The sequence below is a fragment of the Phalacrocorax aristotelis genome, chromosome 6 (genome assembly GCF_949628215.1).
Source record: "Phalacrocorax aristotelis chromosome 6, bGulAri2.1, whole genome shotgun sequence".
Classification (NCBI taxonomy): Eukaryota; Metazoa; Chordata; class Aves; order Suliformes; family Phalacrocoracidae; genus Phalacrocorax; species Phalacrocorax aristotelis.
In genome coordinates this window covers 30,245,234-30,258,599 of record NC_134281.1, presented here as the reverse complement: position 1 = coordinate 30,258,599, position 13,366 = coordinate 30,245,234, and the positions used below count along the sequence as shown (strand labels likewise).

Genomic DNA, 13,366 nt, shown 5'->3' with positions numbered 1-13,366 from the left:
CTAGTGCTATCATCCTCCTCTTCCTCCTCGTCCTCCACAAATTTTCCTAGAAAAAGCTAGAGTGTAGTCGCAATGATGGACATTTGCTCTAGAACTATAATAACTTCTTGCTTTCTGTCATAAGTTTGGCTTTTTCACGCGCATGTGATGCAAGCGACATAACTTAGTGCTTACATGTTTTGCAGGTGTTGGGCTGTTGTGTAATAAAACTATTTTATTCCAAAAGAGCAAGTTGCTCAGGATGTTTCTTGCTCTCCTCCCCTCCCACTGTCCTGCTCTTGTTGCCCATCTGCATGCTGGAAAATCCTGTCCCATTCCATGGGATGGAATAACTCATTCTCCTTAAATATTCCCCTCTCATCTGCAGCCCCTGTGCTTAAGGAAGGAAGCCTCCAGGAGGGTTTCTAGCATGGGAGGCTGAACAAAGTACTGCGGTAGCTGAAACTTGGAGTGGTTGGTTGACTCAAGAAGCAATGATCAGTCTTGAACATGATCTTGCAAAGTTGCTGGTTTCTGTCTACTGGCATCAACATTTCTGTCCCTTGCAGTTCACTGCTCGTGTGAAGTTCCAGTATCTGTGCTACCCTTTACATGTCATGGTAGCGTTAAGAGTGGAAGATGTCTGCCTCCTGCCATGGCTGCTAGCTCTTTATTTGTCAGAAAAGATGATCAATGTTTGTCTTGAAGCAGCAGAGTAAGCCTGTCTGTTTATAGCTAGTCCAACATCGCGCTTCGTGGTGGGGAGAGTTGAGCTAAGAGTAAGGACAAGGTGGGCAAACAGCCTGGGGCATGTTCCAGTCTAGTAATCTGGGAAAGCTGGCCTTTTTTTCCCTGGGAATGATGGGGAAACGGGTTAGAGAAGAACAAAAAGAAATGCCAGTGGTAGTTGCTTACTCTCTGTCCTGTCACTGCAAAATAGAAATGAAATCCAATAAAAAATTAATAAATATGCTGGTGTGGTTTTACTATGTTGTTTTCAATTCTTTTAACCTTTACTTAGAAATAGGTTGTCAGCAGCTACCTGTGTGAAAAAAGCTGCCTTGAAACAGGAGCCAACCAAAAGAGAAACAGAGCAAAGTTTAACCACGTCAGTACTGCTCAGTGAATTTTGTTGAAAACAAATCTGCAAAGGCTTGGTTCTTTGCCCGATACAGTGTTCTCAGGTAGATTTTTTTTTTTTTCTTCTGGGCAGCAAAACTCAGCAGCTGTATTTTAAAGCTCACTGCTAGGAGGATGCACCAAGGGGTTGCAGGGAGTGCAGAAGAGGTAGCATGGTTTCTTCGTGCATGCAGGGGATGTGGGTGGACCAATAATGAAGGAGGCAAGTGTCGTCTGGGTTTATCTCATCCAGGCATCTGCTCACAATTCAGTGCTTGTGGTCAGCGTGCCAGCTGGCGGGACGCTTTCCTGATGTAAATTATCCATCCGTTCTGAGGGGTCTGAGTACAAGGAGGCCTTTTGTGTGTAGAGATGAATTGCAAACTTGGGGGGAAAGGGAGGAGTTTCTAAAGATCTAAATAGCATTTGCTTACATTTTTCTAGACTATCTTTATGGTTTTCACTATGGCGCATTTTGTGGTGGACCTTGGGATATACAATTGGGCAGTAACCCTGTTGATGCTGTCTGGCAGCTGTGGTCAGCCTGACAGTGGGAGCAGGTTGTTGCGGGAAGCGGCCCCTGCATTGAACAACACTGAACGTTTCCAGTGCCGCCGCTGCTGCCTCTGCAAGCACCCAGACTTGCTCACTTGTTTGAATCTGTAATAGCAATACTGACTCGAAGGCTTATACCTGTACTTTCTTACTTTAGGGAATGATATGGGGTTTTCTGTATCAGCCTCAATTATTGAAAGGGACTGGTTATTTTGTCACCTTGTCTCTTGCTGTTGAACAACTTCAGGCCTCAGAAAAGATGCAGTTTTAAAATGAGGGGCTCATGATTTTGAGCTCTGGATGCTTTAAAGGCATGTCAGGTTGCGCTGGTCACTAACTACAGTCATCTTTCTACTAATGAACTTTTGTAACAAACATCTGGAGTTATTCCTGTAAAATAGATCTGCCACTTCTCAGTACACAGAGGGTAATATTGTCTGATACTTGATGCTATCAGATACTTCTAAGCCAAACTGAGATCAAAATAATTACTAGCTTCTAGGAACAGGAGAACAATGACTCTTTGTCTTCCAAACAAAACATTTAAAACTGCCTTTCACCTGATTATTGCTGTTGCCATTTCTCAGTGTAGTAGCAGTAGATATTTATTTAGCCGCACAAGACTTAAAATCAACTAAGGTGTCTTATCTTTGCTAGAAAAAGGCTCTGCAACCTTGAAGAACTCTGCTAGCTGCCAGGCTGCTAAGCACAGCTTTTATGTTTAGTACGAACAGGGAGGAAATGCATTTCAACACTGTGTCAGCTGGTCTTGGGTAAACTCTATTGTCCCAGCACTATTTACCCACGGCAAGCTGATACGGCACTAGCGCGCAGCCGCTCCATGTGCATTAACTGCATTCCTGTTTAATGCCATTAACAGGATTTCTCAAGTCGTTAGGCTGCCAGATGAAATAAATGTCTTTTTACCTGGGTTGCTAGGTTGGGAGGGTTTTGAATGCATTTTCTTTGGCCTGTGGTGTAAAACTGAAGATGAAAAAGGGAGGGTCCTTTCCATTTAGCACAAGGGATTTCTGTGAAAAATGTTTTCATGCTGCCCAGAGTGTAGTTTGCATGTGTTGTGCTTTTAGCTGAGCTGGATTTTTTGCAAGGAGCTGTAGGAGACCTTGTTGGGGAACAGGGACCATAATCCTGTTATAGTGGAGAGCAAAAATAGTTCTTTTTTGGGACGTGCACGCTGTGACCTGGCCTTTCTGCTAGAGCAGAAAGTTGTGTGTTCGTGGAGTGAGAGCACATGCCCAGCCCCCTCTTCATTGCCAGGATTCTTTCGAAGCATTTCCTCCCCAAAATCCTCTTGATGAAGCCTGGACGCAGGGTTTTTGCTTCACACTAGAGGAATGCAGTACTAGTAGGAGAAGACTAACCCAAGTCAAAGTAGCAGGGTATTCTTGATAATTCAGCTGGCACAATTTAATCGAATGAGCTTTATGCTGTTGGCTCTGACTTTTTTCCCTTCTGACTCACGGAGGGGCTGCTCTTGCCTGATGTCTTCGCTGTTTTCACTGGTAATGAAAATTACCTGAAGAAATCAAACCAGAGCCATGACTTTCAGCCTCAGCCTCATATTTTGTTTTACTTAAGTGTGTGAGCTCAGGGAAAGCTTTCTCATGAAGGTGATGATGACAGTTTTATTAGTGATAAAACCATCATTGTTGGTCCAGTTTTAGTTGCTCCCTATCCAAGGTGTTGGTGAAGTTCTTGGACTGGCAAGTTGCAGGTCAACACATACACTAAGGTCTTCCTGCAGACAAATAAGGAAGCATTTGCTTCTGGGGCTCCTTGCCTTTATCTGGAAATGATGGGGAGTATATCCTGAATTTACCATGAGCCTGAAAAAGATATGTGTGCATGTCTGGCCTATTGGCTTGTGTCTGGTGTGCTGACCTTGAGTTTCTGCGTGTGCAAGCTCTTCACCTCTGAAGCATACTTTGCCTTCAGTGAGGAGCTCTCCTCTTGAGAAGGGACCATGTAGCAGGAGAAATGGGAAACTGGGAGGGACTGATTTGTATGCCTGATGTCTGCTGCTTGCCTTGCATTGAGTTTCATACAAAAAGTACTTCCAAATAAACGGAAACAGTATTAATCATCTCTTGTATTGGGCAGCAAGGGGAGGGTAAACCTAAGATGCATTACATTGAGTGTTGATCCTTCAGAGTTTCTAGCCCTTGTGAAAGCAGTTTGGCATTAATAGTGATATTGCTTCTCACTTGTCTTCTGTCTGTAAGCAGATCTCATTTAATAACTTGACCCCAAACCAAAAGTGAGCTACTTTTGAGTAAGAGCTGCAGATTGTGAATGTCTGGCTTCCAGTCTTGTGCTTAGGTCATCTGTAACCTCACACATTGTGTAACAGTAAAGGATATTTTGTGGGAAGTGTTGGGGGGTTTGTATCTGTACAATGCCCCAGCTGTCTTGTAAGACACGCACAGATGGTACTTTTTGGTAGTTTGGGGTATCAGCAGATTTCTTTGGCTTTAAACACAAGAATATTTTTTTTTTTAATCCTTGGGACATGCAGATCTAAGTTTTTTCAGGTGCTGTATATCTTGATTTTTACTTCAGTTTTTTTCTGGTGTGTTGATTTCTGGACCCTTTGCCATGCTTCTCCAGCTACTTTGGTGTTTCTAGCAGCCGGAAAGGCCGAAGGTTCCTCAGCTCGTGCTGGCCTGGCTCTGGGTGTGATACGCCTACAACAGGCTGGTCCTGGTGTAACCACTGGGTGGCCTGTGAGCGAGAACTGTGGTTTATGACCTGATACACTGCAATCAGGTTTTGCATGTGTGTTTTGAGAGGCACATTGTTCTTGTTGCCTGGTGCCATTTGGTCTGCTTTAATTTGTGAAGTGAGCCACTCTTCAGCAGGTGGGAAGCCTCATGTTAAATTTTAACATGGTGGAGTTAATTCATTTCACAAGTTGAGATTAAATCTGTGTGACTGCTACAGGCAGAGAAAACCCTGTTTCTCAATCAGTTGAAACTCTTCTAGCAGTGCCTTTTTTTTTTTTTGGTCAATGAAAGGACCAGTGACAGCTGCAACCTCTGCCTAAAGCAGTGTTTTCCTTGGAGGTGGGGGGAGCGTAAAAGAGCATGGCAGGGACTAAACGCCCAAAGTTCTGTTCCAAACAAATCTCATGTTGTTTTAGTAAGTTCCCTACATACACCAGGGTATCCTGGTCATAAGCAGTCTGCTTGCCAAGGTGGAACAAGAACAGCTGGTGTGCAGCTGTACTTCTCCTGGGAACGTGTCCCTTGGCCAGTGGGGATGGCGGAGGAAGGTGGCTGAAGTGTGCTGTAGTCCTTTTCCGCTAATAGGTTTTCTCAGGGGTGTGAATCCCCTGAGCGGTTGGTGCATGGGAGTAGATGCTCAAGTCATTGGAGAATAATCCATGAGGGAGATGATCTGCTGATTGCCGTAGTCCTGTTAAGAGACAAATAGCAGGCAGGGATGTGGGTTGACATTTGTCCTCCTAGGAAAGGAAGAACACGGCTAGCTTGTAAATTGTTGCATGTTGATCTGAAAAGTGTCTTGGAGACTTTAATCATATGGTCTGGGAAACATGGACCTTGTTTTGTCTTTCCCAGGAAATGAGTAGAAGAGGGTATACTCCGTAGCTCACTGCTAGAGGAAAGGCTTCATGAGTAGTAGGAAGAGTTTAGGATATTGTCTGTTTAGGGAAGAAGTAGAGGTACAAAACAGGCTCTACAGTGACACTCTTACCTCTCTGGTTAATACTACTTTTCCCATACATGTATTTGAAAGAAATATTACCAAATGGCATTGTTAACTTGGACCTGGCCTTAGATACACACAAACTGTGTCTCTGGTGTAATATATCATCTGTTAGCATAAGGACACTGTTGGTGATGTCTGCAGAAGAGAATTGTAGCTTGTGAGATGTGAGTCTTTGTTGCACAGAAGACTGTAGGTCTGTTTTTCTATCTACTCAGTCTCCCCTCCACTGCTGCCTTTGGTTCCTTCACCTTGTCTTTGCCAGGAGATGCAGTACGTAGGACTGGAGGAGATACTTCTGGTGCTACTGGACACTGCTCGTCCTGCTGGATAGTACTAGAGGAGATGCTTCCTCTAAGAACTGCAGTGCAGCTTTCCCCATTCTTTTTGTTTTAAGTTGTTTAAGTCTTTCTCATGTCTGTCTTCTCATCCACAGGAAAGGCCTTTGACATCACATATGTGCGTCTGAAGTTTCACACCAGTCGGCCAGAGAGCTTTGCAATCTACAAACGCACCAGGGAAGATGGCCCATGGGTGCCCTACCAGTATTACAGTGGCTCCTGTGAGAGCACGTATCACAAAGTCAATCGTGGCTTTATTCGGACTGGGGAGGACGAGCAGCAGGCGCTCTGCACGGATGAGTTCAGTGACATCTCCCCCCTCACTGGGGGCAACGTGGCATTCTCGACACTGGAGGGTCGTCCCAGTGCCTATAACTTTGACAACAGCCCTGTGCTACAGGTATGTGAATAGGACTAAGTCAGTCAGGTAGTCAGAATTGAGTCTGTTTAGTTGTTGTGGATGGTGGCTTTGTGCCGACGGATGGCTGCACTACAGCCCTTATTCATACTGAAAGGCCCTTGCACATGTAAGTTGGGATGGACAATCAAACAAGATGCTTCTGAAGGAAGAGTTAAACTCTTGCCTCTCTTGTTAATACGTTTGTGGTACAAAAAGCAAAATCAGCAGCATTACGGATGATTTGTCATGAGGCACCATGGAAGTGTTTAGAGGATGGATGCAAATCTCTGCCTGCTTAGAAAGCAGCTGTGGGCATTTTGCTGCTCTTTCAGATATAAGGGCAGAGGAAGGTAAAGCCTAAGTCATGAATATTTGAGGCAGCTGTGTTACATTTTGAGCACAAAATTTTAAGAAATGTGAGATTCTTCTAAACAAATAAAGGGTATTGTAAACCGTAACCTATTCTTTTAGATTCGTGGGGGGGTGAGGGAGCTCAATTTTTATCCACTGTATTTGGTTTCTCTTAGAAGTGGCTTGGGGAAAGGGTTTGGTCAGGGGTTTTTTTTGTTGTTACCATTCACCACACCAGTTGGGCAGTGGTCAGGAGCATACTGGGAGCACCGGTTTGTCCAGTTTATTGGCCACTTTCTGTATGCTGCTTGATGACTTCTCCGGCTTACATCGCAATAAGTTGCTAAAGCTGTGGGGTTTGCCCTGTTGGGGCTTGTCACCTTCCTGTTAGAGCTATGATTGCCACTTCTTCTCTTTCCTCTTAGAGTAGCAGGAGCAGACTGAGACATGATCCCCAGCTAGTGGGCAGGAAAGCAGAATCTGGTGGGGCTCACTTCTTTAGACGAAAATAAAGATTAATGGGAAAGGGAGAACTGAAAGGGAGGGGAGAAAACCAGTTTGGCCATCTTGTTGGTGTAGCTAGCCCTTGTAGACAACAGGGTCTAATCATTAAGGTGAATAGAGGGATTTCAAGTTAGTGATATGACACACAATTCTCTGATAAACTCCTCTATGTAAGGAATAGACACCTGACCACCGATTTCCTAAAATATTTACAGACCTCTGGTGTTGATTTTTGGAACTGAAGTGAATGTGTATTTTGTGCTCAGCATTTCCATGTGTTTATGCTGGTGTTTGTAACTCAGCAAATCATCTTACTGTACTGGCTAAGCAGCAATGCAGCGGCAGTGCAAATTGTACATACAAGGACGTTTTTCCTGTTTTTATGGTGTTGGAAGGAAAGGAAGTGCAAAAAGGAAGGAAGGAAGTGCAAAAGTTGTAATTACAAAAATGAGGAGGTACTAATGGCACTCACTGGCTGAAGGTGACATGAAGTTTGGGGACAGGCTACATTTGCTGGCTGTTGCTGGAGGAGGGTAGGGTAGGGTAGTGTGGTGAAGATGCTGTGTAAATATTATGAAAAGCTCTTGTATTGTAAGTCAGTTCTGCCTGTCTGTTTTTCTTCCTCAGCCTCCCCAGCCTCATTCGTCTGTCTATCTGTGTCTTTTTGTCTGATGGGATATGCCTGCAGACAAGTGTACCCTAAAGATTTTCCCATTGGTGCTGTATAGCTTTGAAGGAAAACTGCAGTCAGATAGATATGTACAGTTAACAAGCTTGGATAATTGCCTGCACTGCACTTTTTGCTGGAGAGGTTACCCACTGCTTCCCAGCTGAGAGCAGTCAATATGTGAAGAGGCGGCATTGGAAAGGATACCCAGAGAGGAGCAGGGTCCAGAAAACACATTCGAACCAAGAGGATGTCGTGTAAGGCCTCTTGGGCAGGGATGTGTGAGCTTCCGAGGCGCAGAGGGGAAAATGATGAAGGAACTTGCTGATTGATGAATGACTCTGTAAATACTACTGCTAATGACACAGCACTGGTATGCTCTTGAGGGGGATGTTTGATGTTTAGTCTGATGGGATTTCTGTCTGCTCTAGGAATGGGTGACAGCTACAGATATTAGAGTGACCCTCAATCGTCTGAACACATTTGGAGATGAAGTTTTCAATGACCCAAAAGTTCTCAAGTCTTACTACTATGCGATTTCTGATTTTGCTGTGGGTGGTAGGTGAGTAGACAATAAACCTCTGTACTTACTTAAGCTTTTGGTGAGGATTACTAGAGTGCTTTAAAGATTTTGATTGTACTCACATGGTACCAGTAGTCTCCAGTGTTTATTGACTGTCCTAAACAAAAAAGTGCAGTAGAATGAATCTTATGAAGCTTGCAAATACTGTTTATAACCTCTTGTGGCTATAATTTCAGGGCAGACAGATAGATATACATTTTTTTTTCTTCCTTGATTAGATCAAATGTTAAGTGATTTGGGAGGAGAGAGGGTGAAAAGTGACAAAAAAAGTGAAACAAAAAACGCCTAGCTTTTTTCTACCCTGTGCTTTGTGTGGTTTTTAATGTGTTACTGTTTTCTGCCTATATCTGTAGCCTAGAATAACAGTCAATAGAAAATCTCAATGTCTCAGCTCCCAAAATATATGTGAAGCAATCTCCCATGAAGATCTGAAGCATTGTAGAACGCTGTGGTTGTCTATTCCTCTTGCCAAAGCATACTGCAGAATGCTTAAATCTTAAGTTGTTGACGATAAAATGTTTTTAAATAACAGAGCTGAAACTAGTGCAGTGTTTTGGACTGTTTGCAGAGAGCAGTCCTGAGACCGGAATTTGACAACATGGGGATTTGCATTGGCAGCACCACCAAACTGTGGAGGTCCCTGGTCTTCTGTATTAGTCACCTTTGTGCTATTTTAATTTCTTACTGATACAAGCACGCGGCCAGCATGCATGCCTTTTCCTGGACTCTCATGAGGGAGAAGCTATGGAGAATATACTAACCTAAAGCCAACAAAATCTTTGCTTCTCCTACTCAGCTTATTCTGTTTTAGTGACAGACTATGAAGGAGTTAGTTAACGCTCTCACATTTCTAAATGCCTACCTTGAGCATGCTACACCTGTTTGTTTCATAGAATGGTTTGGGTTGGAAGGGGACCTTCAAAGATCGTCCAGTCCACCTCGTGCCTCTGCTGTGGCCAGGGACATCTTTCATTAGATCAGATTGCTCAAAGCCCCATCCAGCCTGGCCTTGAACACTTCCAGTGATGTGGCATCCACAACTTCTCTGGGCAACCTGTTCCAGTGTCTCACCACTCTCATTGTAAAACTTTCCTTCCTTACGTCCAATCTAAACCTACTCTCTTTCAGTTTAAAATCATTGCCCCTTGTCCTTTTACTACAGGCCTTGATAAAAAGTTGCTCTCCATCTTTCTTGTAACCCCTCTTTAGATATTGAAAGACCTCAGTAAGGTCTCCCTGGAGCCTCCTCTTCTCCAGGCTGAACAACAGCAGTTGTGTTCTCAATTTTGTTGTGACCATCTACCTTTGAATTTGTCTTGCCTCAGATTTTCAGATCTGGGTTCTGGTTTTGGGATAGCTATGTGAGTGACCTGGATCCCTGGAGTTTAAATACCTGTTCCTTGTCTCTCATTTACCAGGTGCAAATGTAACGGGCACGCAAGTGAGTGCGTGAAGAATGAGCTTGGGAAGCTGGTCTGCAACTGCAAACACAACACCTTTGGGGTTGACTGTGAAAAATGTCTTCCCTTCTTCAATGACCGTCCGTGGAGGAGAGCAACAGCAGAGAGCGCCAATGAATGCTTGTGTATGTGTGGCCACACTTGAGGGGAAAACCTCTCAGGGGTTGGCCCCCTGCCTCTGTGGTCATCCAGAAGCTGGTCCTGTGTGGTTTTAAGTTGTCTCAGTTGCAGTTAGCCAGTGTTAAGCACGGTTCTGGTGTTTTTCAGCAGAGATTTTGTGAGACTGCTGGTCATTCCACTCCCATCCTGTAGGAACTTTCTGGTAGATCCCTAGAAAGGGGCATCTCCTTTCTGGAGAGGGATGGGAGCACCCTTTAGGAAACATGCCACAAAAATGTACAGGCTTGTACATTATGGGATCCATAGAAAAAAGTCTGGATTAGGTACATACATTGGAGTATAATTGCCCTTTAAAAAGCTCCTCATGTAGCATCTGCTGATTTCTCTTGTATTTGGGTTATTGGTTTGTACAGTTACTTGTTGACTATTTCATCCAATTTCGGGGCTGTTGCAACAGTTCCGGACTGCAAATGTAGATCTCTGACAAAGAGCCAATTTATTTGGCCTGGTTTTGTGTCGCAGACCACAGCTTCTGGTAGTTTACTTTATGGGGAAGCTTTTTCAGACAGAAAAGCTTTCTTCCTGTCTGATCTCTGTGTGTGTTGATTGGTCCCAGCTGTCTGGTCAAGACCTGTGGCTTCCCTCAACAGGCCAGTGAAACCTGGGTCTCCTGCTTCCTAGATGGAGGGGATGTGCAATCCAGGGGAGAAACTCTCCTTACAGCAAGGAGTCTGCCTCGCCGTTACCTTCCCATGCTTGCTTGCATGATTGAACTCGGTGTTGCTGTGTGGGAGGGTGGCATTTCAGCTGCAAATGTTAGCCCAATGTGGAAGGGAGTAGGTTAGAAAATGCTGGGTTTTTTTTGGATGTAGGTGAGAGTGGTCTCAAGGAGCCTGTTTCATCATTACAGCCTTTCTTCACCCTCCCCAGGTTCAACCACCACAAAACCATGCTTCCCCCTTTTTCCTCTCATTGATGCACAGTGCCTTAGGGGGGTCTGTGCATGGGTCTGGGGATGGTTAAAGGCTCCTTCTCCGGCTCCCCTAACACTTCAATATTGAGCTTTGCTTAGTGGGTTTTGTGACTGTTGGCATAGGTGTCCGCACGTGCTATTCATCAATGGTACCCTTGTCTTTGCAGCTTGCAACTGCAATGGGAGGTCACAGGAATGCTACTTTGACCCTGAGCTGTACCGGTCGACGGGCCATGGGGGTCACTGCACGGGCTGCTCGGATAACACTGACGGTGCCCACTGTGAAAGGTGCAGGGACAGCTTCTATCGCCTGGGGAATGAGGAGGGATGTCTGCCCTGCAGCTGCAACCCAGTCGGTAAGTAGGGGCAGCAAATGTTTCTGCTTGCAAACTTCCATGCACAAAAGCTAACTCTTCTCTCAGTTATGCAGGTAATTGCAAACTACAGGGTAAAGAGAGGGGGTTTTTGTTTGTTTTTTTCTTTCTTTTTTTTTCCCCATGAAGGAAATGTTTTTTCAGTTGTATTTTGGTTTAAATTATCCTTGGATCTAATTGGGGTTGGGGTGGCAGGGGCAGATGGTTCATCTCTGCAGCATTTAGTCCTTCAAATCTGTTATGAAATATATGGTTTGTTTTCTGGTTTTTTGGTTGTTTTGTTCCCCCACCCACTGCATATGTGTTACCCCAGATGCTCCCAGTACTAAAGACCTCATTTAAATTCTTAATAAACAAGATGATGTGAGCAGATATTTCTGGAAGTTCTTCATACTGAAGAATTGTAGTGAACTTCGGCTGCATCAGTTTCTCCTACTGAGTATCCAAGCACTATAAATACAAACCAGTGAAACCTTAAACACCAAAGGGGGTGGGGATGAGGAAAAACAATGTAAATGCAAAATACGTAGTTAAACTCCTTTTTTAAAAAAAAAAAAAAAGGGGAGGGGGAATTCTGCCAGGAGAACAAATCTTTTGTCGTCAAGGGAACCACATGACCCTTACGGAGTGATCCCTGAACTACACCAGCCCACAGCAAATAAGGGGGAAGGAGACAAAAGGGTAACAGATAGTAAGGTATGATGTGAGGTTCCAAAATAGAGTAGCTGGAATAAGTAATAGCTTGCAGCATGCCCTAAAAGCAGCCAGTGAGAGGTCTGCCAGGGTACGTCTCCTGTCTAATTTGGTCAGAGAGTTGTACAGCTGTGAAACTTTTGACCAAGAAAGGCCTCTTTATTCCTCCCTCTGCTTTCCCAGGTTCTCGTGTCAGACCTTATTTTAACAGGGGTGAGGGTTGGTGTCAGCTGAGACGGTCAAGAAGAGGCAGGGAGGTGACTTCTGAGGTCTTCAAGGATAAATTTCAAAGGGCTTTATAACTTAGCCATTAGCTTGTATTCTGTGGCACACTGGCACCCTGGCCACGTTTGAAGCCCCTGGATTGGTTTAGATTGCTATTTTTTGTCCAAGTGCTGTTTTTCCCTAAATAATCATAAGTGGGACTGCAAAGGGGATTTGAACTTTGGCTGTATATGGTAAAGGTTTTGTGAGTTTTTCTGTCCTGTCCAGCCTAATCATCTTATAACTCTTCACTTCGCTGTAATCTTCTGGTGTGGATTGAAGTGGAAAGAAGCAACTATTTCTGTATATTAAAATACTTTTCTCCTGGTAGTTAACTCTTACAGTGCTGACAACTCCTAGGCTGCTAGCTACTCCGGTGCTTCAGAGAAAGCATTTTGTCAGCCACAGATTAAAGAAACCTGTTGCTGCTTTCTGTGCAAGTGTACTTGAAAAGAGCAGTATTGAGGAAAACATCCTGCCAAAAATGAGAGTTTTGCTGAAGAGTTTATTAGGATTAATAATGACACACAGAGTCTTGCTCTGAGGAGGTAGCTTAGTCTTTAAATCCAATTTGGCAATCAAGGGAGGAAATCTGAGCGTGAAAGGGAGAGGTGAGGATATGCCCTGCCAAAGGGGAGGTGGTGATTAGGGAGAACACAGGGATTCAGGGAATAAAATCTTGGAAATGGTGTATTGCAGGGCAAAACAGGCATGGAATTAAAGAGGCATGCAAAGGTAACGTTGAGGACAAAACGGGAATAAGGATGAGAATGCAGTTTGAAGTTAAATTATACTCATATGTAAAAAGGTTAGTTGGTAGGAATAATTAAAGCTGAACATAGTTTGGAAGTAGATAATGATTCATGTCTCTAGAGCTGCTGGGGAAAAAAATCTGTGTGAACTAGAGGCAGTCTTTAGGTAAGCTGTCACTCATTGACTTGAAGCTATGCTTCCCTCTTTCTTTTCCCATATTTCTTGCCCATTTCGTAAAGTTGAAAAAATTGCAGGCTAATAGAGCTGAGTGGGTCTGCTGAGGTGCCTGTCCCTGCTCTCCCCGCAGGCTCCCTCAGCACACAGTGCGACAGCTATGGCCAGTGCAGCTGCAAACCTGGCGTGATGGGTGAGAAGTGTGATCAGTGCCAGCCAGGTTTCCACTCCCTCTCCGAAGCTGGGTGCAGGTAAGGGGTACTACTGCTTTCTAAAAGAAAAACTAGGCAACTTTTTAAAGCTTTTTCT

At 44.3% G+C, this 13,366-nt stretch overlaps 1 protein-coding gene across 1 annotated transcript in view; it reads left to right on the top strand.

Moving 5' to 3' along the window:
- The window catches only part of LAMC1 (laminin subunit gamma 1), a 70,416-nt gene that overhangs the window by 38,861 nt on the left and 18,189 nt on the right, over positions 1–13,366 (top strand). The window contains exons 2-6 of the mRNA XM_075096798.1: positions 5,837–6,141; positions 8,095–8,225; positions 9,665–9,831; positions 10,967–11,155; positions 13,191–13,308. Of these exons, the coding sequence (XP_074952899.1) occupies positions 5,837–6,141; positions 8,095–8,225; positions 9,665–9,831; positions 10,967–11,155; positions 13,191–13,308 (910 nt within the window). The remainder of the gene's footprint in view (positions 1–5,836; positions 6,142–8,094; positions 8,226–9,664; positions 9,832–10,966; positions 11,156–13,190; positions 13,309–13,366) is intronic.